This window comes from Tupaia chinensis, unplaced genomic scaffold, assembly GCF_000334495.1.
Source record: "Tupaia chinensis unplaced genomic scaffold, TupChi_1.0 Scaffold138921_1, whole genome shotgun sequence".
Classification (NCBI taxonomy): domain Eukaryota; kingdom Metazoa; phylum Chordata; class Mammalia; order Scandentia; family Tupaiidae; genus Tupaia; species Tupaia belangeri.
The window spans coordinates 758,127-782,345 of NW_006198812.1; the positions used below are offsets into that span (position 1 = coordinate 758,127).

The 24,219-nt window shown below is 44.0% G+C and overlaps 1 protein-coding gene across 1 annotated transcript in view; it reads left to right on the top strand.

Moving 5' to 3' along the window:
* Positions 1 to 24,219, top strand: part of PRKCH (protein kinase C eta) — a 244,505-nt gene that overhangs the window by 137,702 nt on the left and 82,584 nt on the right. Inside the window, exons 8-9 of the mRNA XM_006161771.3 lie at positions 780 to 923; positions 1,157 to 1,330. Of these exons, the coding sequence (XP_006161833.1) occupies positions 780 to 923; positions 1,157 to 1,330 (318 nt within the window). The remainder of the gene's footprint in view (positions 1 to 779; positions 924 to 1,156; positions 1,331 to 24,219) is intronic.

The window sequence follows — 24,219 nt, forward strand, 5'->3', positions numbered from 1 at the left end:
ACTACATGGGAGTCCAGTGACATAGCCATTACACTAACTGCTGGTCCCTGGAATATTGAATAGCTCTTGATGCTTATGTTCTTAAAGGATATTTAAAGATATGGAAACTACATGAGACAAGTTTTTAAATAAAAATGTGTATTATGAAACAATAATTGACCTACATTAAAAAAAATTAACCAAGCATAAAAACATGTATGTTATGTGTTTAAATATTTTTTTTTGAGTGGAACTGGTGAGATTTTTGGAATTTAAGAGTTTATCCTGAATAATTTTGTGATTGTTCTAGTATTTACACAGGAATCTTTTTCCCTTGTATAATTTAAAATATTGTCTAAAAGCATTCATTTCTCATTCATGTCCCGGTACTGAATAGTACTTGATTTTCTGAGCAAATGTGGAAGCCGCTCTTTGTAAGAAGTGGACACTAGGTGGTGCTCTTGGACCCTCACAGCCTTGAGAAAGCCATCACCAAAGGAATTAGGGGACCAGACTAAGGCATTTGTGTTTTCATACACTTCCTCTTTAGTGCAAAATGTGACTCCATTGCCTAGAGGTATTTTAAGATGATTTTTCCCATAGGGCAATAATCACAGGCCAGACCCTAAATACTGAAATAGTGAGTTGCAGAGCTCAGTCATCTGCCAAGCTGAATCCATCTTTTCCCACATGTTGTCTGAAGGATGAAGACTGCTCCCAGCTAGGGAGGTCTTCTCCACCCCTAGGTGCTTTGCATTCACACTGCGACTCATGACTCAATGTATTCCTGCTCTTTGCAGAAACTCGTTTCCAGATCAACCCTAAGACGACAAGGAAAGGAGAGCACCAAAGAAGGAAATGGGGTCGGAGTGAATTCTTCCAGCCGACTTGGTATCGACAACTTTGAGTTTATCCGAGTGTTGGGGAAGGGGAGTTTTGGGAAGGTGAGTTGACATTAACTGTTTGGGTTGAAGTAAGCATGCTATGGGTATATTGTGTGTGTGTGTGTGTGTGTGTGTGTGTGTGTGTGTGTGTGTGTGTGTGTGTGTGTGTGTGTGTGTGTGTATGTGTACACACTCACATTTCTCAGATGCCATTTTCATTCTTTCCCTCGTGTCCCCACACCTGAAGAACTCAAGAGGACTCCCTCACATTCCCTTCTTTCACTTTGCTGCAGGTGATGCTCGCAAGAATAAAAGACACAGGAGACCTCTATGCTGTGAAGGTGCTGAAGAAGGACGTGATCCTGCAGGACGATGATGTGGAGTGCACGATGACCGAGAAGAGGATCCTGTCCTTGGCCCGCAATCACCCCTTCCTCACTCAGTTGTTCTGCTGCTTTCAGACTCCTGTAAGTATAACTCAAAATCACTGCATCAACAGTCTCCTTTTTTTAAACAAGCTGAAACAATAAGATTTTATAAAGATGAGTCTTAGAAACTTTTTTGCATGGGCAGTCCTGGTAGGGCCTTATAGATATACTGGTCCTTCTCATGACCTCTGGGGAAAAAAAAGAAGTTAATGAACTTCCCCCTTCTCTCACCATGAAGGATACCCCTTTATGCTATCCTGGGGAAGGATCACTTTGATGATTGTGTGGCCTAAGATTAAAAAGGTCTTTTATACATTAGTCTTTTAGAGCAAAGTGAAGGTTACTCATGTCTAAGAATAGATTGAATGTGAATTTGACCATGAATCTGCTCCTCAGTTTGGGACTGGTTCTTGCCTGGGCATCAGAGTGCAATAGAGGAGTCTGAGAGGACCCACAGAGGGTACCTTGATTTGGAGTCCAGAGGCATTGCTCCTGGCTTCAAAGACCCTTTGCTCAAAGTCACAGGTTAAATTTGCTCAAAATTTAGCATGGACTAATTTTAGGATTTGAACCTGTCTGCCCTATAAGAGTGTGTGGTTAGGAATGCTTTGGGCTGCAGTTAACAGAACATCCAACCAATAGTGCTTTAAATAACAAACAGAAAGGATAGATATAGTTTATTACAATTTTTTCTTGTTTTTATGTAACAAGAAATCTGACGGTAACAGATTGGTTACTCAGTGGATTTGGATTTGTTACTCAGTGGCATTGGCCACATCTTCCCTTGGGGACCTCAAGGTGTTTGCTTCAGGCTTTGACATCACACCTCCACATGGCTATATCCAAAGCAGGAAGCAGAGGGCAGAGGAAGAAGGGCTGTATGAGCCACTGTCTTTCATCAGGGAGAGGAGACCTTTCTTAGCTGCAAGGAAAGCTAAAAGAGAAAATATCTAGCCAAGGGGAATCTTGACTCAAATACTGGAGCAGAGCACTGCTGCCCATTTGGAATTGGGTTTCCGTTATCACTGAGGAGGAAAAATGGCTCCTAAGAAGGTGCCAAGAGGGTCTACCACAGATGTGTCACAATCTTCTTTCTGCCAGAAGACCTGAGAGAGTGAATTCTAGGCATGCCTGTCCCAGTGGACATGGCCAGTGCATGCTTCAGCGTCTGGACTGTGACTCACACTGTTTTGAATATTTTTGTGCAGATTTTCCTGCATTCCTATCAGAGAAGTAGAGGATGGGAGTAGGTTAGGGGCGTCTCACCTGGTCAGGAATACTGGTAATTCGTTCCTAGGGAAAGTAAGAGCTAAGCTAGACAGACCCAGAGGATGAGTTAGAGTTAGTCGGGCAAAGAGAATGAAGGTGAATATACCATGCAAGGTAAGCAGCACTTGCGTAGGTCAGGCAATGATTTAGAACAACGGATGTAAAGAAAGCGCAGCAGATATGGAGCATGAGGTTGAAGAGGGGCTGGTCTGGGGTTCTGGGAGCTCCACCTCCTGCTCAGCAGTCCTCAGTGGCTCCTGACAGCTCTGCAGCATGGGCTGCTCCTGCTGCCTTGTTTTCTACCTTCCATCCCCATCCTCTGTTTTTTTGGCGCTACAGTCTCTCCAACCTCCTTGAGACTAGTTCCTGTGCTCCACACTTCCCCAGTATAAAACCCTTTCCCTGTATTCACTCTCCTCACCCAGCTGTAGTCTTGGAGAGGAGAGAGGTTACAGCTCAGGCCTTGAGAAGGAGATACAAGTAGATGATACTGATCAAGCTCCAACCTCCTGAATATGGATTGAGCATCCCTAATTTAAAAATCCCAAGTGGTCCAAAATCTGAAGTATTTTGAGCACTGACATGATGCCACAAGTGGAAAATTCCACACCTGACTTTATGTAATGGTTTGCAGTTCAAACACTGCAGTACAAAAATACCTTGTCAGATTACTTTTGGGTTGTGTGTATAAGGGCATATATAAAACATAAAAAAATTTCATGTTTTGACTTTAATCCCATCCCTAAGATAATTTTTTTTTCTTTTAAAGAGGTTTTTGCTTTAAGGCACATGCATTCCCTGGAAAGAGAGAGAGAGACAGAGACAGAGACAGTGAAAGAAAAAGTTAGAAATAACTCCCCAGGGGAATGGCCACCCATAATCCCTTCTCCTCCATTCTCCTTCCAGGGTCTTGGACATGCATGTGCAGGCACCTTGTATGATTTTCAAGCCACTGGGTCCAGGTGGCACCCTCTTCTCTTCTCTACTGTCTCTAGTATCTACGGTCCCCCTCCTTGCTATTATGACTTCTAGTATTTCAGGTTCTACTGTAGAGCATAGACTATCCAGTATATATTAAGCGGGGAAAAACAATGCCTGTCTTTCATGGTCTGATTTCTCTTAGCATTAAATTTTCTATATTCTTCCACTTTGTATCAAATGTCAGGGTCTCATCATTTTTTATGATTGAGTAGTATTTCATAGAGTACATGTGCCACATTTTTTCAGTTCATTTGTCTATTCTTGAACATTTGGGTTGATTCCACATCCATGTTTATTGCAGCATTATTCATAACCTGATTGTTAAGGGAGCTAGAGACCACATGGCTGTCCATGGTTTGACTCCTGGCTCTAGCGACTTGAAACACATACTGGGTACAAGTGTGTATATGCCCCAAATCCCAACAAGATGGAGAAATGAAGGAGGAGAAAGTGCAGCATGACCAAGCCCCAGACTGGGAGAGTGCTTTCTCCCTCCTCCCCTCTGTCTCTCTGGCAAGTGCATGTACTCTTTGGCAATTAAAAATATATATCATATATATCTTTTATATATTTATACATTATATATATATTGTATATGTTATATATAAATTACATGACCATGAATCAGAAATTAACTGGGAACAGATTGGATATCCATTAATATTTCATATACTGTGCATAATTTTCCAGGAAAATGTATGAATATACCCAATTTATAGTGGCCGCATAAGATTCCCAGTGTTTTGCAGGTGAAGTCTTTATTATAGTAGTATTGGTAGTCTGAGGTCTGTTTTATTCTAATGAAAGTTTTATATTTAGCCACAAGATGGCAGTCACTACTGCTAAGTTATTTTTTTTTCCTCCATCCAAGTAAATGCATGGAACTGCCCTTGGGTTTTAAATGTATGTGTTGCAATAGATGTCTCCAAAGCAAAGGATAAAGGGAGTTTTCCCTTCCCTTAAGTCTGCATGATAAGTGAAGTGGTAGAAGCTAATTTAAAAGAACTGATTTTTTTTCTCATTCTGAGATAGAGCATACAGTTTTCATTTTGCTGTAGTCTGCCGCCTTTCAGGTTTGCAAAGTACCAGACTCCACAATATGCATGGCATTTGCTGGCTGCGTGTCCATCTGTCAGAAATCCTCAGTGGCTTATCCGCATTCACCATTGTAAAATAAGCTGTAAAGTGTTAGTTGCTATGAGAAATGACAGATTGCCTTTTAGCAATCCAGTTTTGCAGGCAAAAGCCCTTGTAGAAACAACTTCCTGCAGGTCCAGTCCTGTGGAATCAGTATGTCTGGGGCCTAGAGAAGGAGAGTAACTTCCTGAGGGCTCCTTAGACTGTAAGTGGCGGAGGCAGGGTTCAGGTTAGGATTGGGTGGACACTCACCCATCAGTCCATATGTTGTCTGATAGCACATTTGGGTGATCACCTCAGCACCTGCTCTGCACCTCCTCTCTGCCCTGGCTCCCCCGATCTGCTGATGTGGACATGAGATTAGACTTGGGAATAGGACCTGAGTTTGCTCCTAGTTTTGTTCCCCTCTGCCTAAAGGACTTGAATGTCTTTAAATTCCTTGGAGCCATAAGGTTCTTATTAAAATAAAAGTGGAGAAATGAGGGAACATAGAAACGCTTTGTCCCCCAGGAAGCAATGTTCAAAGTGAGTAAATTTACTCTGAAAATGACCACCTTCCTCCCACAGCAAAGAAAAACGTCCTAGAGACTTCCAGTGGCCCTCATAGACCCACACATATAGGGACAGTAAACTCCCCAAAGTAGGAAACTTCGGAGCTCCTTTTGGGTTTGACAAAGAGAACAAAACAAATGAAAAAAAGATAAGGACGTTTCAGATATTAATTTATGAAGTTTTCTACACAGGTTTGTGAACCCATAAATTATTCCTTCCATTTTTTTTCCTAATATACATTGCACAAATATGTTGTCAAATTGGCATTCTCATATGCTTCTGATTGCATTGTAAATTTTAATAGCTTATGAATAATTTGATAATCACTATTGAGGCTAATAAACAGTATTTATATTCTTGGATTTGTCCATTTAATTTCTGATATTCTAACACATACAACTAGTGTAAAGAATAAAATGTTACACATAAAGATATTTAATTTTCAGTACATTTTTAAAAAGTATGTTTTGAGTACCAGCAGATGGCATAATGGTTATGTTGCTGGATTTCCCCATAGTCAACCATGGTTCGAGTCCTGGACCCAGAGACTTAAAACTCACACCAGGCACATGTGCATGCGTGCCTGAAATCCCAAGAGAAGTGATTATGGCATGGGCACCTCCTTTCGGGGTTGATTTCTTGCTTTCTATCTGTCTCTCTCTGTCTCTCTGGTAAGCGTGCACAAAAAAAAAAAAAAAAAAAAAAAAAAAAAAAAAAAGTGTTTTTGACCTACATCTCTCCAGTCCCCTTACCCCACAGCCTCTGGTAACTACCATTGCTGCTGTGAGATCAGCTTTTAAAATTTCATGTATAAGTGAGATCATGTTAGTACTCCTGGCTCATTTCCCTTAACACATACGGTCCTCCAGGTTCATCCATGTTGTTATAAATGACAAGATTTCCTTCCTTTCATAAAATTTCTTTCTTTTTGGGGACCAGCTATTGGCATAATGGCTATGTCGCTGGACTCCCACTCGTAGTCAACCGCGATTCGAGTTCTGGACCCAGTGGCTTAAACTCACACCGGGCGCGTATGCATGTGTGCCCAAGATCCTGAGAGGAGAATGGAGGAGAAGGGATTGTGGCATGGCCATCCCCCCCTGGAGGGTGATTTCTTGCTTTCTGTCTCTCTGTCTTTCTGGCGAGTGCATGTGCCCTATAACAAAAACTTCTCAAAAATTTTTTTCTTTCTTTTTTTAAAAATTATTTATTTAATTTTATTTATTATTATTGTTATTATTTACTTTGCTATAGGGCAAGTGTGCTCACCAGAGAATGAGAGCGAGTGAGCGAGCAAGAGAGAGAGTGAGTGAGAAAGTGGGCTGGGATTCCAATCGCAGTCAGTCGGCCATGTAGGAGTCTAATGCCTTAACCACCATGCCACCTGCTGGCCCCCAAATTTCTTTCTTTTTAAAGGCTAAATAGTATTTCATTGTGCTTATATACAAGATTACCTTTATGCATTCATCCATTGGTGAACACTTAGACTGATTCCACATCTTAGCTATTGTGAATAATGCTGCAGTAGACATGGGAGCACAGGTATCTCTTTAACATGCTGATTTCATTTCTTTTAGTTACTCAGTAGTAGAATTGCTGGATAATATGACAGTTCTATTTTCAGTTAATTGAGGAACCTCCATATTGTTTTCCATAATGGCTGTATTACCTTACATTTTTTTTAAAGAGAGATTTTTGCTGTACGGTGCTTGCACTCACTGGAGAAACGGAGACAGAGAGACAGAAAGTGTGAAGTCACCACCCTAGGGGACTGGCCACTCCACAATCCCTTCTCCATGTGCTCTTGGGATTTTGGGCATGCACGCACATGCACCTGGTGTGAGTGTTAGACCACTGAGTCCAGGACACCAACTGTGGTCAACTACGTGGGAGTCCAGCAATGTAACCATTATGTCATCTGCTGGTCCCTATTTCTTTACATTTTTACCAACAGTATATAAGGTTTCCTTTTATCTGTGCTCTTGCTAACACTTGCTGTCTTTCATCTTTTTGATAGTAGTCATTCTAACAGGTGTGAAGTTATATTTCATTGTGGTTTTTGTATTTCCCTGGTGATTAGTGATGTTGAACATTTTTTTTATATACCTGTTAGCCATTGCATATTTTCTTTTAAGAAATATGTGTTCAGATTCTTTACCTTTTAAATTTTTTACTTTATTTATGTATCTATTTAAACAGGGTCTCTCTATGTTGTGATCCCTCTCCCTCAGTGCCCCAAGTAGCTGGGACTATAGGCATCTACCACCATGTTCAGCTTTTAGGGTAAGCCAGGAATCGAACCCAGGTCTTCCATGTAACCTCAGCCTTCAGTGTAGCAGTATTAACCAGCACACACTACCATAGCTGGGCTATCTTTGCCTGTTTTTTTTTTTCCCCCTAAATAATTGTTTTTTATTTAACTTTATTTATTTATTATTCTTTAAATTTGATGAGAGAGAGACAGAGAGGGGGAGAGGGAAAAAGTGAGAAAGCAAACCACTAGGTCCAGGACTAGAACCTTGGTCAGCCATGTGGGAGTCCAGCATCCTTAATCACCATGCCAAATTGGGTTGTTTGTTGTCTTACTATAGAGTTGTTTGATTTCCTTATGTATTTTGGATGCTAATCCTTTATCAGGTATATAGTTTGCAGATATTTTCTCCTTCTGTGTCTTTACTCTGTTGATAGTTTCCTTTGCTGTAAAGAAGCCCTCTATTTTGATATAACCCCATTTATCTGTTTTTAATTTGTTGCCTATGTCTTTGGGGACATCAATGAATCATAACCCAGACCTATGTCATGGAGCTTTTCTTCTATGTTGTTTTCTTATAGTAGTTTTGTAGTTTCAGATCTTATGTTTAAGTCTTTAATTTTAATCCATTTTGAGTTGATTTTTGTATCTGGTGTGAGATGAAGGTCTGATTTCTTTTCTCTCATGTAAACATCCAGTTTTCCCAACACTGTTTATTGAAGAGATTGTTATTTTCCTGATGTGTGTTTGTGGCATCTTTGTTAAAAATTGAATGTAAATGTGTGGATTTGTTTTGGGCTCTGTATTCTGTTCCATTGATTTGTGTATTTTCTTGCCTATACTGTGCTGTTTTGATGATTATGGCTTTGTGTTAGATTTTCAGTGCAGGCAGTGTGGTGCCTCTAACTTCATTCTTTTTGTTTAAGATTGCTTTGATGTCAGTGAGTTGTTTATAATAGGAAAATATTAGAAACAACTTAAGCATTCAGCAATATAAATATGCTTCAATAATATATGGTTTGATGAGGATTTCCAACCAATATAAAGATTATTTTATGTTAAGCAGTTCAATTCTTGTGTGTCAGACATTATCCCAAGCACCTAATGTGTGCTATTTATTGCCCGCCATTCTTGTAACAGCCCCATACAATAGGTACAATTGTTACCTTCATTTTGTGAAATGGTAGTGAGGCACTGAAGAGTTAAATCACTGCCTAAATTCCAGTGCAGCGAATGAAGGGACTAGGAAGTTAAAGACTGGAAAATAATTCAGCATTTATAATGATGAGCAGTATGTATCCAGGTTCTTCCCAAGGCAGTGAATTGGCAAACCTGGTCCCTTCCCTTCTGCCCCCAAAAAAGACTGGCAAGAAATTATGCCAATAACCTAATACAGTATCAGGGATTGTGTTAAGGTATTAGAATTATGGATGACTTTTCTCTTTTTTTCTGTTTACCGAATTTGGTAATATGATGATTATTGTTTAACAATGGTCATGGGAGGAACAAGTTGTTATTAATCCAGGGAGGGCCCTTGGTCTCTCAGTGGCCTGTGCAGGCCTAGCAAATGCTGCCTCCTCCACCCTTATCAGGCTAAATTCACTTCAGATCCCTTTTATCTTAACCAGTGACTCTTGTCAGCAGCAGAGCTCCTGGCATTTACCCTGGAATTGAGTCTTTGCTCCCAGGGGCTTGCTACTTTGGTTCTCCTCCTGGAACCTGCTGAGTGCCAGAGAGAAAGAGAATGACAGAGGTGGGGGAGGAAGAGGAGAGAGAGGGAAGGGAGGTGGGAACAAAGACCCAAGGAGGAAGGGGCAATAGCAGGAAGGGGGAGTGGCAAAGTAAATATTAGTCAGATGCTTTAGTCTTTGTTCAGAGACCTAGTTTATTGAAGCAAAGATCTCCGTTTGGAACACATCAGACACTGTGCCTAGGGCCCAGGAACCGCCTCCCACCAGCAGGCCAAGCCCAGGTCCCAGAGCTGAGCCAAGGTAGCTCAGCCTTCTTTGGGCAATGACTCCAGTCTGTGTTCACAGCTGCTGTACTCAGGCAGGCCCCAGGGGCTCAGGCCCCCTTTTCAGGGATAGAGAGGCCCACTCTCTCAGCTCAGGACATGTGGATGGCCAGCGGGGTGACTGCCTGGTGCCTGCCTGGCCAGCCCGTATCTTTCCATAAGGAGCCATTCCTTAAATTTGTCAGTTCACAAAGTTGGACTCCTAGTTTTGAAGTTTAGGGTGTCAGGAGCCTGTTAACTAGATGCCGTGCTTGTACACACACTTCAGATAGGGCCGGAAAATTAAACGGCAACTTGAGTGCAAGGGGATGCTCTTTTCTCCTGTTCTTTACTTCATTGTTATTCTATTACATATTAGCAAAGGGGCATCTGTGTGTCTGAGAGAGAGAGAGACAGACAGACAGCAGAGTAAACCTATGGCCCTGAAATGAATCTTCCAGAATTTCTTAAGAAAGTGATTGCCTGTTCCCTTGAGTGCAAGAGCTCAAAGTTCTAACGCTAGTTTTAGTAACAGCCCACTAGTCTCAGAGAAAGTCCCCTGCCTTACTTTTCCAGAGAAGCTCCTCCACCTAAACCTGCCTTCTTCCCTCCAGGACCTGTTGGCAGAAATAGCCTCAGGAAGTACTCCTTGGGCTTTCTTGAAACTCAGCCCTGTCCAGTGTAGACGGCCTCCCAGGCCCCTCCAGTGTGCATTCCCACTCCCTGACTGTGCCCTGAACGTCTGGCAGTGCTGCCAGGCCCTTGGAGCTGCTGCCAGTGGCTGGGTCAGAGGAGGAGGAAGAAGCTCACGAGGTCCCTGAGCAGCTTTTCCATTGTGCTCTGAGTTGCTGAGACATCCTGAGCGAGGGGCAGAGGCCCTGTGATGGTGGGTTAGGAGAGGAGGAGGGGAAGTGCCCCCGGAAAGCTGGGAGACTCCCTGCTCAGAGACCAGGTTCTGAAGAGGCCTCTGTTTCTGCTCAGCACTGCTAGCCGTTTCTTGGAGCCTGAATGGTCCTTGCTCTGCAGAAGGAGTGGGTGAAGAATGAAAGACCCGGTCACTGAGAGACCCTCACGTATGCTCTAGATGCTTGTGTTCATTATCCATATATGTAAAACTGCACATCAACGTGCCATAGACGTCTGCTGAGCAAACCATCTTATTAAATACCCAAAACAGTCCAGGAAGGTGTAGATACCATCATCCTCATATTAAAGGTCTGGAAACTGAGGTCCAGACAGTTGACACAACTTGCCCCAGAGCACAGCCAGCAAGAGCCAGCACGTAGACCAGTTGTCCAGCTTCCTGCCATTCCCATTATACCACAGATTGCAACTGCTTCTCTCTGCAGTATGCATTGCTGAGGAGAACAGTGTTATTAGACAGGAAGAAAGGCCGTGTTTCACAATATGTTGTTCTGGTCTTTTATGACAAACCTAAGGATATTTCCACTTCTCTGTTTGGAACTAGGTTTCCTCCTTTCCCTGAGCAATAGCTGCTACAAATACAATTTGGTCTGCTTATGGGTCATTTGTTGTAGTTTGCCTTTGGCTCAGATCAAAATAGAAAATGAGCCAGGACGTGGTGTTTCCCATCTCTGCATGTTCCCATTTTATTGATAGTGTCCATCTTTCTTTTAGGTCATTAATTGTGGCTTAGTAGCCACAGTCAGATTAGGTCTGACTCTCTGGGGCAAGTGAATGTTTGACCCACCTTCTTCTCAGCTGAAGATCCTCTTGGGACAAAATGTGTGTAGGCCATCTCCAGGCTCTGGGTTATAAGGGGATTATTTTGGACCTTTGCTTTTGTCCTTTTGGTCCACCAGGCTTTCTGACTTTCTATTGTTAAATAAGACCACACAAATGAATGGGAAATAAGAGAACCTGAAGTTCAAGCTGTTCCTTTGGCTCTGTCTCTTTGGATAGGACTGCCAAGATATTTGACGTGACAAAAGAGTTTGAAACAGTTGGCCTGTTTTTCAGTTTGAAGTCATTCAGTTGTTACTGGCCTGGATTGCTATTCATCATCACCAATGACCTAGAGATCGAGTAGACCAGCTGCCTCTGTGCTGAGTAGGATGGTGTGTGGAGCTGTGTGTAGTTTCCTTTGACATAACCAGGACTCAACTAGCGTCAGACTTTACCCCAATGTTTCACAATGATCAGCGTTTGGGGTGGTGACTGCTTGGTTATGGATTTCCCTAACCACAGTTGGGAACCCTTAGCACTTGCCAAGTTGTAGATACTCTGGCCCCAGCAGGGCTCTTTATTGACACACCACGAGCCAAGACTGACTCCAGGAATAAGGATGAGATGGGCCTTCTGACAAATAGTTTTAATGTGAGAAATGAATCGGTCCAGGATCACACTGAGCGCTAAGCGGAATAAACAGTTCTTTTACTCCTAAAAGAGGTCTGGTTGGGAAGAGAAGACATCAAACAGCATGCACAGAAGATAGTGAATTGTAAACGTAGTCCTTATACTACAAAAGGAAAGCTAGTTACAAGCGAACACTGAATTCTGGGGGAACTTACATTTGTGCCAGTCTTTCTTCAGACGTACAACCTGAGCAACTATAAAACCAGAAACTAACAGCTTTAAGCAGAACCTCAGGTGCAGCCTGCATAGAAAGTTGAGTTAACATTTGCCATGACTGAGTAGGTTGTCATGGCACGACCTGAAGCTACACCTGGGAGTTAATGGAGTGGGTCTACCATGCTCTGAAGACAGAATCATACAATACAGTGACATGATGCTTTCAATCCAAACCATAGGCCACATGCGTTCTTGTTCTGAAATGCTTGAGTTTTCCTTAGTAATTAAATCACTGAGAAGAACCCAGCTGCATCCATCTCTTCTAGGCCACAGAAGTCTCCAGGGTCTTTTGAGAGCAGAAATAGCCCTGTCAGTATAAAATTAGCAGACCTGGAAGTGGACTTAGAGACGGCCTACTGCAGGTTAGCATGGAAGATGGACTTAGAGAATGGCCTACTGCAGGTTAGCATGGAAGTTGTTCATTCACTCAGCAAGCTTGCAGTGAGTGCCTACAAGGTGTGGGACTTCGTTCTAAGCCTGAGGACCTGCCAGTGAACAGAGAGGAGGCCCTGACTTGGGGAACCTGATGTTCTCATGGGGACCTTATGAGGCTGAAGCTCATGAACAGGCTGTTCATAAAACAAACTCCATGGTGGATTGGTCTCACTGGCAATTCCTGGATTTCTATTAAAGACATAGCAACCAACCGCTAGGAAGGGTGTCTAGAAGACGTGTCTTAAAACTATATTTGAATATAAAATGCACTCGTATTTTTCTGTAGGGTGTAGTAAATTGGGACCTGGTGGGGATGATGGAGGAAGGAGCTGGCTTAGGCCCTTGGCACTACCTCTGTTGTGCAGTGGGTTCTGTGTTACTTCAGGGGTTGGGGACCCAAAGCAGGAGGCATAATGGGAAGACTTGCAGTCTACTCTTGGCTTCCCTCACTCACCATTGCTATTTGCATTTTCCTCATCCTCCTGGAGATTGGTCTTTTTCCCTGACAGCCTCTGCACTAGGGACAGCTCTGCTGGGATAGGCTTCCACCTCCCTTCCCTACTCCCACATCAGCCCACTTACCCTCAAGACCAATTACAATCCTTTCCAAGGCTCCTCCCCCTGCCTTCTGTTGTAAGCTAGTGCCATGTTTCAGTCTCACCAGCAGCACCTCCCATTTCTGCTGGAGAATCCTGGCTTGCCCCATCTTACCTTTGGGCCCAACTAGGGAGTTCCTGTTTCCTTTATATGGGAGGCTTTCCACTTCTAGTTATTTGCCAACAAGCCCACTGCGATTGAGCCCACTCCTGCCCGCTTCTGACCCCTAATGATTTAACCACATCGGTGTTGTGAAGGGCATTTTGGAACTCTTCCCAGAGTCTCTTAATTCCATTTTTATGGTATCTGACATTTTGAACAGTAAAGTGATGTAATGTATCATTTCCAACCAAAACAAAAGAGAAGAGCCCTTCCAGCCAACTCCTACCCCCACCAATACATGTTTTTCCATTTCTGTGCAGTAGACCGTGAGACGCACCTCTGTCTGCTTCCTGTTCTTGTACCTCCTCTCATCCCCTTTCTCCCCAGGAGGCATGAGCCCTGGTCTCCTTGGTGTTCTCTGAGGTACCGGGAAGTGGGAACTGGCTTGCCACGAACCCTTTTATGCTATGTCTATCCTCCAGTGATGAAAGGCATCTCAGCATGAGTTAGGTACCACCAGACAAGTAGGGAGCAAATATGGCAGAGTTGACCTACTGCTTAAATGTTCCCTCTGGAAGCCTGTAGAATTTAGGGCCTGCTTATTTACCTGATTTGTCCCTCATAGCTTGGGCTTCAGGTCATATCTGTAGAAGAAAGTTCTCTTCCCCGTTGCTCAGTACTTTACTCCAACCTCCTGGGCTATCACCAACAGGCCAGATAGTTTTAATAATCTAGTGGTTGGTGATATTTCATCCATTGCAATGAAAAGATTCGCTTATTTGCAAAGCACAATGTCATTTGGCCACTACTCGCATTTGTGTTATAAGTGCTGTCCTTCGCACTGTAGGAGGTTTAGCAGCATCCCTGGCCTCAACTCATTCAATACCAAAATACCTCCTGGTTATGATAACCAAGAATGTCTCTAGCTATTGTCAATTGTTTCCTGGGAGGGGAGACTCTCCCTTGACTGAAAACCACTACCTTACATGTCTGTCAGATGGTCTATCCTCAATATGAAAAGTCATGTGGGCTAGAAGATAATTTTTTTTTTTTCAACAGCCTCAGCAAAGTATGTCAATATTTTAAAATGTTCCTTATTCTGAGTTTGTGGAAATACTGAGTTTCTGATGAGGGCTCATTACAGCTGTCAGTGGTTGTACTGTGGTGCTTGCTGGGACAGGGCCCCTGAGCTGGGGGCAGGGGGCGGGAATGGCAGAAGCATGCAGGGTCTGTTTCATGTGAGTAGGGCTGGCTTACTGCTTGCTGACAGTTCTCAGCAACAAGCTGGCTGTGTGATAAGGCAGAGTTATCTGAGCCCGGGGGCATCTAGAGGCAAAAGTTTGGCTCACTGAGCATATATTTAAAATGGGTTATGCCTAAAAGCAGGCAATAAAAATAGTGCATCTTCTCTTGCTTTGGCATTTAATGATTATACTTTCACTTTACCAATGAAGCTTTGAATCAGTGGCATTTGATGAAAACCGTCCTATCCACCCTGAACTTACACGGATGTCTGTGAGTCGGATTCCCATCCTGTATGTGGTGCGAATGGTTAGACTTTTCAGAGACAATCAAAACCTCAAGGAACATTTCGTAATCAGAGTGGAGAAATGTGCTGCTGATAGGACTGTGAGTATGCTTTGGGGCAAACTTGCTGGTTTTTTGTTTTGTTTTGTTTTCCATACATGGAAATGTATTTGAACTTAAAATACAGATACCTTAAATGCTGTCTCCAAAACGGAGTGGTCTCTAAATACTAAAAATAGACTCTAGCCACCAGAGACGGCTGTTTCTATACTGAGTGGTAATTTTGCACCAATCTTGAATTTTTAATTCAATTCGATAAATATTTATGGGGCACAGGTTATGTGCCAGGGACTGAAGACATAGGAACAAAATGTGGACCTGCCCTTTAATTGTTTACGGTCAAAGTTGATCATAACACCACAAGATAGAGAGAAGAAACTCACAATTTATCCTTGGGAAGACTGGAAGGGCCTTTGAGCTATGTTTTGAGAATTAATAGAGGCTTTACACTCATAGGAGGAGGGGCCAGCCTCCCAGACGGGGGCAAGTAAAAGGCACAAAGGCGGAGAGTGGCATGATATGCCCAGAAACCCCAAGTGGCCAGATGCCAGGAAGAGGAAATGCGGGGGGTGATAAGGAAGCAAAATTGTAATGGGTCTGATGTCCTTTGTTAAGGATCTTATATTCCGTCATGCAGATGAAAGGAGACAGAAAAGGATCTTAAGTCAGGGCAAAATAAGATTTGCCTTTTAGACTGCGCTCTCTTGTTCTCTGCAGAGGGATGAGACTAGAGGTAGCAGGCCTGGTAAGGATGCTGAGCCTGTGGCCAGCTGACCTGCCTGCTCCAAGGCACGATGATGGAAATGTAACGGAGGAAATGCTAAGGAAGTGGACTGGGCCTGGCCAGTTGGAAGCCTAGAGAAAATGAATATGTTTCAGTTTGGGGTAGAGTCAGTGGTAAGATGCTTGTTTGTCAGAAACACAGTTCAGATGGGAGGTTACATTTCAGTGTCGTTGATGTCCTCAAGATATAGTAGAAATTAGGGACCAGCCGTTAGCGTAAATGGCTATGTCGCTGGACTCCCACGTAGTCGACTGCGGTTCGAGTCCCGGACCCGGTGGCTTAGACTCACACCGGGCGCGTGTGTGTGCGTGCCCAAAATCCCGAGAGGAGAATGGAGAAGGGATTGCAGCATGGCCGTCCCCCCCGGGGGGTGATTTCTCACTTTCTATCTCTCCATCTCTCTCTGTCTGTCTGGAGAGCTCACATGCCCTATAGTAAAAACCTCTTCAAAAAAAAAAAAAGATATAGTAGAAATTATAATATGAACTTGTTTAGTAGGTGTTTATACAGGTGGAAGAGAGGAGAGCTGAAGAAGAAATCCGAAGTAAGGGGAGGGGAGTGGAGAAAGGTCAGAAAGAAGAATCGGAGGAAGTGGTTTTGCAGGAGAAATTCAGCGCCAAGACAGTTCTCCAAAGGACTCAAAACTGTCCATTGTGCCTGGGTGAGGTTGCTGGTGTCACCATCCCAGTCTCTGCTCTCATCTTTGGGATTTGAAGGGCCCATCTGAATTCATTTAACCAACTGAGACTTCCCAAAGGAAGTAACAGAATGTCTTCTTCCCTGTGTCAACCTTTCAGTCTGTTCCCGATGATCTTACCCTTCGTCTCCCCCCCTCCCCCAGGTTTCCGTATTTATTTCTCCATGATTGAGAGAGAGTGATAGGCAGGCACCCTGACAGGGTCTTCACAGTGTGCTCAGCGAGGTCCTGGAAAGTGAACCCAGGATCTTTCCCATGTGGGTCCAATTATATTACTATTGTGCTACCACCTGGCTCCTCTTCACCCCTCATCTTATTAGAGTGATTCCTCTTTTACTTTCATCTCCATGCATTCATAGGCAGGTCTACATCTTTCTCCCTCAGTGGACAGTGGAAATCAGTATTTAGCCCAGACTGCAAAAATGGTTTGGGAAGAGATTGTAGGTGAATCATTTGCTCAAACAGATACACAGATTTTTTTTTCCCCAGTCGGAGGGCTGGAGAGGAGATTGTTGTGGCTGTAATGAAGGAATGAAACTCAAAAAAGCGTATGGAATGCATGTTCTAAGCAGAAGCTGCAGCAAGCACATCAACACTGCAGAGCAGAGGAGAAAGGCCCAGATTCCCAGACAGAGGATTCCTAAACATCATCTTGGGGCAGATATGAATGTTCTTGGCTAGATTCTCTATTTCTTTAACTGGGCAAAATGTTTAATCAGACAATTATTGGGTTGTTGGGAAAGTTATGACACATCTTCGCATAGAAAAACAGAGAAAAATATGTCATAACTTTCCAGATGACCTAATATAACCTGGAATATCCTCTCATGCGGCAAAACATCTAATTCATTTATAGATCAGTAGAAAAGATAAAATCTTGGTTTAAAAACTTTGCAAAGTTTAGGAATCTGTCATAAAAAATAATGTAAAATATCTTCAGTTAATTTGCCTCTATTTGGTGCTTAAACCAAAATATTTATAAAGAGAATTGCACTTTGTGAATAGTGATTTAAATGAATCCTATTGGGACCAACAGTTAGCGTAATGGCTATGTCTCTGAACTCCCATGTAGCCTACCGCAGTTCGAGTCCTGGACCCGGTGGCTTAAATTCACGCCAGGCACGTGTGCGTGTGTGCCGAAGATCCAGAGAGGAGAATGGAGGAGAAGGGATTGTGGTGTGACTATCCCCCCTGGGGGATGATTTCTCGCATTCTATCTCTCTGTCTGTCTCTTTCTTTCTGGCGAGTGCACATGCCCTATAGCAAAAACCTCTCCAAAAAAAAAAAAAGGAATCCTATTGTGCATGCTTTTTTTAAGGGACAAAACTTTTTAAAACAGTGAATAATCACCTAAGATATTTTTCTCCTCTTCCTCCCCCTCTTCCACCCCTCTTTCTTTTCCTTTTTCTTTTTATTCTTTCTTCTCCTCCTCCTCCAGTGAGAAAGCATCTCCCAGAAAAGATAACCACACTGCAGTCCTTTTTCCACCTTTCTCCTCTAGGAATTTTTGGTCATACACACATGTGTGCCTGGTGGGTTTTTCTTTTTTTTTCTTGGAGAGGTTTTTGCTATAGGGTGTGTGTGCTCGCCAGACAGAGAGAGACAGAGAGAAAGAAAGTGAGAAATCTCCAATTCTTTGGAAGTTAGAGGCCATAGATTGTTTGGTTTCATGTTTAGGCTTCTATTTCTAGGTGTTGAGATTATGGGTGATTTGCTTTCATTTCCTTTAGTTTTTTCCCCTCAGTTTTCCCATGTATTTACTTTGAAATTACATTTAAAGTACAGACATGTAATTACTTTTATAAACAGAGGAAACCCAAAACTTTATAAAGGGAAATGATGTGGCATCTGTAGACCCAATTCTCTTACCTAACTCTTCCATAAACTATTTGAACTATGGACAAGGAGCTTCATTGTGACAGGAGAAAGAAAGGACCTCTTACTATGTTGGTTCTCGGAGCATTTATTCACCCCTTCACCATGGCCCAGGAACTGTGCTTGGCTCTATTAAAGATATTTCACCTAGTGTCTGGGCTCTGCCTTCGAAGGTTTGAAAGAAACCTTTTCAGGTTCTCCATAGAAAATGACCAAGTGAGCAAAGCCAGCACAGCCTAGAACAATGATAGTGGGCAGGAAATGTGTGGGCCAGAGTTGCCAGAGGAGGCTCCAGCGGGAAGGGAGGCCTCTGTTGTGACTTGCTATATGCCTTATCCTGGGTTTACTGTTTACTGCACTTTCAAGAACACCCTGGCCTGAATGTTTCACAGCGTGTTAAACTACAAGTTAGAGTCCCTCTTGGTCTCCCTGATCTGGTATGTGTACCAGTAAGCCTTGTCAGCTTTCATTATGAGAGATAGTTATGTGTCCAGACTACCAGGAAAACACTTGGTTTTTGAAAAGAGCTATACATCCCTCCAGGTTTGAAATGCAAGTTCCGGAGGGTTGGTTTATTGGAGATATATTTCATCTGCCTAAAGATTGTTCTTTCTCCCTGTTGAGACAGAATGTATCTTGCCTGTGGGCTTGACGGAGGGTTACTGGGTAATTGAATTAACTTCTGGTATCTTCTAGGCCGTGTAAAATGATAGTTTTTTTTTTTTTTTTAATGAAGCCACTAGCCCACCTTGCATTGTTTCTTCCGTAAAGTCTTTGTAATCATTTTTAATGTGGTTAAATTGAAGTTGTTTCCAGTTCAGACGTGGTGCAATCAGATTTCCTCACAGGCGTGCTTTTCTACTGTGACCTCCTTGACGTCAGTAACTGTTTCCTGTTGATCTGAACTCCCTATCAACTCTGTAGATTGACTTCGTTGGAGAAAAATAATAAAGCAATAGCACTTAGAAACTGAGCTTGGTGCTGTTGCCAGCACTTTCCTTTTTGCCCATGGCCAGCATTCTGCAGCTATTGAGACAGGTCAGGTTTGTTAATCATATAGAAATATTTTAAAGCAATTCTTAGAACATGGGTAAGTAAACACTGATGTGGCTGCCAGCCCAACATTGCCCTAAAGCAGTAACTAAATTATTCATAGCTTTAAGTGTTGTTTCTGTACTTTGAATTATTTCTAGAATGTAATTTGAATCAACACTGTAATCCTGACTATTGTGACTGTTTTCCTACTGCCTTGGTTTCCAGAATGATAACCTCTTTGAAGGAGATTTAATCTGTAAAGTGTAGGAACTACAGATTCTTTGCAACAGAAAAAAAAATCTTTGTCAATCTTGTAAAAAAGGAAGAAAAGAATACAGTAAAATGTCTCGCTTGTAATAATATTTGTTTTGCCATAATAATAATTAAAATAAAACTCTTAAAATAGAGGATATGAATTACCGTTGTCAGAAAATTAGAAGTTTGGGAACCAGCAGTTAGCGTAATGGCTATATCGCTGGACTCCCACGTAGTCAACCACGGTTCGCGTCCCGGACCCGGTGGCTTAAAACTCACGCCGGGCGCATGTGCGTGCGTGCCCAAGATCCCGAGAGGAGAAGGGAGGAGAAGGGATTGCGGCGTGACCATCCCCCCTGGGGGGTGATTTCTCGCTTTCTGTCTCTATGGCTCTCTCTCTGTCTGTCTGGCGAGCGCACGCGTCCTATAGTGGAAACCTCCCCAAAAAAAAAAAAAAAGAAAGAAAATTAGAAGTTAGCAGAACGGCGGAAGGCGTGGAGGGCAACCATGGATGCCAGGGACAATGGAGGAGGAAGATGGGACATAGCAGAGGGTGGGGGATGGGGAATCAGGGATGGCAAGACAAAGGACAAGGTATGCAGGATGTAAGAATTGGAAAATTATTTGCTGAGAACATGTATGTTGATGTGCTTGATTGAACCAATGCACAGTGTATTTTGGATGGAAAATTCATTTGTGTGTTGTGATGGTGTATAGTGAATTAATAAAAAAAAAAAGTTAGCAGAACGGAACTTTGGTTACTATGTTTTGGTTATCAAATCTAGTTTTATAACTCTTCAGCAATTCCAGGAAAAAAAAGTTCTTATCGGGCCAAGATGGTTACCAAGCATGTCTCTGAGCCCCAGCAGCTGAGGTAGGAATCCTCTCAACTCCTTGTCTAGTTTTGTAACTCTTCGCTTATCAAGCAATTCCAGGAAAAAAAAGTTCTTATCGGGCCAAGATGGTTACCAAGCATGTCTCTGAGCCCCAGCAGCTGAGGTAGGAATCCTCTCAACTCCTTGGACCTTCTAGTTTCTACCCCACACTGAAAGCTGAGGATACTGCTGCAGCTGCTGTTTCGGCTGCTGTTTTCATCCCTGCTTATTGGTGAGTGTGCGGGAGGCACCACCTCTGTGTCCACTGGCCGCAGCTCACTGCTGGCTTGGAGCAGCTCCAGCAGAGGGGCCTCCTATACCTTGTACAGCTGGCCATCCAGGACACCAAAGCAGATGGCCATGCCACTGAAGCTGTTGCGCAGGGGGCCATGAGGAGGGGGTGGTAATAATACTAGTTGCTAACATTTTTCGAGCACTTAGTTCCAGGCACTATTCAAAACCCTTACCTTAAATATTTAATCCTCGCAAATCCGTGGGTTCAGTCCTCTTACCGCCCTCATTTTGCAGCTGTGAGTTTTTAGAGAGACAGAAGAAAAACATACAGCAGAGCAGGAACTGCTTTCTACCTCCAGCATCATGGGTCCAGATGTGCCCCCTTTGCACTGCACCTCTCTCAGCAACACTGGGGATGTTGGCACAGGGCACAACTCTTCCAGATTCAGCTTTGGCCTCCTTGTGTGATGTGTTAACACCAGCAACTTCTCTTTGTTCAGATTCCTTTCTGGTTTGGCACTGTGTGAGGTACATTGCTTCTGGTTTGATCTTTACATGATCATCGTAGTTGTGGGTGCTTTTATCGTAGATTTATGAATATAAAAGCCTCTTGCCCCAAAACATTGGCATGTGTTTTAGTTAAAATTCTCCTGATGGAGACCAGCAGTTGGTGTAATGGCTATGTCACTGGGTTCCCATATAGCCGACCACAGTTCAAGTCCCAGACCAGGTGGCTCAGGCCGGGCATGTGTGCGTGCATGCCCAAGATCCCGAGAGGAGAATGGAGGAGAAAGGATTGCAGCGTGGCCATCCCCCCTGGGGGGGTGATTTCTTACTTTCTGTCTCTCCATCTCTCTCTGTCTTTCTAGCAAGCACATGTTCCCTGTAGCAAAAACCTCTCAAAAAAAAAAAAATTCTTCTGATGGTGGGACCAGCAGATGATGTCATGGTTATGTTGCTGGGCTGGACTCCCATGTAGTTGACCACTGTTTGAGCCTCAGACCTGGCGACTTAAAACTCATGCCTAGCACATATGCCTGTGTGCCCAAGATACTGAGAGGACATTGGAGGACAAAGGATTACACTGTGGTCATCCCCTCTGGGGAAGGAGGTTGATTTCTTGCTTTCTGTCTCTCTGGTGAGTGCACACACTCTATAGCAAAAATCTCTCTCAAAAAGATTCTCCTGATGGCAACAGAAAACAGGCCCACAGCTATGCAAAATAGAAAAAAAAGAATAAAGGTAAAACTAAAGATTTGGAGGTACAGAGGGTATCTCAAAGAACCTAAAGAGATTGGCCAGGGCTCTGGGATGGAAGGTGGGATCTGAAACAGGCAAGATGCGGAATGCACGTAGTTTCCGTCTTGGCTCACTCATCCTTCCTGAGCTCTTGTCTCTGCCTCCCTTGGGGTCTCTGCTTCGTTCTTCTCCCTTTACCCACCTGTTGGTCCCTCGAGCCTTCCTGGCTGTCACCTCTGTGCTGTACTCAGGCATGTCACATGTTCATGCAGAAAGGCAGCCTTAGCTGCTGCACCCAGCCCAGACTACATTACCGCCTCTTTGGCTCAGTTTCAGACTTTTAGGAAAGAGGGTGGAGAGGCCGGGCTGTGTCGGATGAGGTGTGCACGTGTGCAGGATGTTCCGCATTTACCCACGTGATCGGGCAGGGCTGGTTCTCAGAGAAAGGGACCACACAAGTTGAACAAGGATCTCTGAAGAGGTCTAGCACAGTGACCCTCCGAGAGCCCTCCCTGGTCCATGCTGACCCTCCTCAGGGAGTGCCATCTTGTCACTCCTGCCACTGTGGCATAACACTTTCGTATACCCAGGTGTTTGGTCTCTAACTTTTCTTCATGCAGTTACTACCAGTTTTAACTCCTGAAGACCAATCCTTAATGTGGGGCTTCAGGGGATGCACCCTACTTACACGAACAGTCACTCAGTCCAAGGAATATTTTTTATCCCCTCTGGCCTGGAGACAAAAGAGCCCTGGGCTGATAGTCGGGACAGAGAGTTGGCCCAGGCCACAGCTGGTTAGCGGAACCAGGGCAGGTGAGGACAGGAATTCTGCTATTACCGGGCATGGTTCTTTAGCCTCCCACTCCTGAGACTCACACCAGGGGTGGGACAAAGGGACTTCTGAGCCGCTTTTATTTCCCGGGGTGCTCATCACCCCAGTTAATGACTTGCATTTCTGGTTAGTTGAATCAGAGACAAAAGGTCGGCACTCTGGATAGACAAAGGGCTTGGCCACTTGGCTTTAGAACTGAGGTTGAACTGGCATATCCTGGACCTTTGTTTCTACCGCACAGGTCAGGGCAAATTGACTTTAGATGAGCCAGAAGCCTCGGGTAACGCTGTGCAGTTGTACAGGCTCAGTTTCTTGGAGATTGGCCTAAGGAACGGAGCTGGTGTGAACATTGATCTAAGTACAGAAACAGTCATCTTTGCCATCTCTGCCTAGGGTGGAATGTGGAGCCTCCTCCCTGCCCTGAAAGTGACTCAGGGCAACCTTAATCCATCCTGCAGTACCTCCCTAAAGGCAGGCTCCTCAAAATGCTCCATCCAGTGGCTTTACTGGTAAGTTTGTGAAGCATGATTTAGTGTTTATCGGGTCATCAGTGAGCACAGATTGAGTGGAGTTGTAGGGAAGAGGTTATGCCCTCCTGCAGATCCTCTGGTACAGGTCTCTGCTTTGGAAAGGGCACTTGCTTACTGCGGTGGGTTTGGGGCTGGTTGAAGGAAGGAGTGAAGTTTTGCTGGGGTGACTTGTTTGCGTAGCTGATGTTTTATGACATGAGGCATGTTCCAACTCTCGTTAAGAGTCTTTGTCGAGCCAAGGCCCATAGCTTCCACCTGTTCCGCCAAAGCCCTGGGCTTACAGTTCTCACAGAGACCAGTGGGAGAATGATTATGTTTACTAGTTGGAGCTGAGATCCTGCGGCCCTCCGTTGTGGGTGACCTGGATGGGGTGAAACAAAGCTCCCCTAATTAGCTTTTTTGCTTTCTCCATAAACACTAGATTGTGAAAGTAGACTACCAGTACAATTATAGTGAGCTGACCCGCTCCGCAGGGTCAGTTCCTGACAACCTGCCCTCCTCTGTGGTCACTGCATGGACACCTTACACTTCCGTTGTTCGTTCATCCTGCCCCTGCCCCTCTGTCCCACTCTAGCCTGACTCCAGCATCCTCTGCCTCAAGGCTGGGGAATTGAGTCCTCTTGACGGCTTTCCCCAATCCCACCCCAGCTTCCAGGCTGCTCAGGCACCCCACCCCAGCCTCTGGGCTGTGTAGGTACCCTGTTCAGTGACCCCATGACACTTTCCATTGCACTTACCACATGGATGCCTGTGTTCTGTCTACATGTCTGCGAGAGCAGGTGTGGGGTCTCATTGGTCTTAGGATACTTGGTCCCTAGCCAGGCCTGGCATACTATGTATGCTCAGTGAATTTTTGTTCTTGATGAGAACCTTAAAGGAAGCATAAAATGCCTGTATGCTGCATTGATCCTGTAAAGCCTGTGGACCAGAACTCAGGTCCTTGGCTCCCCAGTGGAGTCCCTGGGTCCCAAACCAGAGCAAATGGAGTCTCTTTTTGGATGTCATTCCAACAAGCCTGATGGCCTGGTTACTTCAGACAGCAAAGAGGCCATTAGGGGAGAAGGGGAGTTATTGAT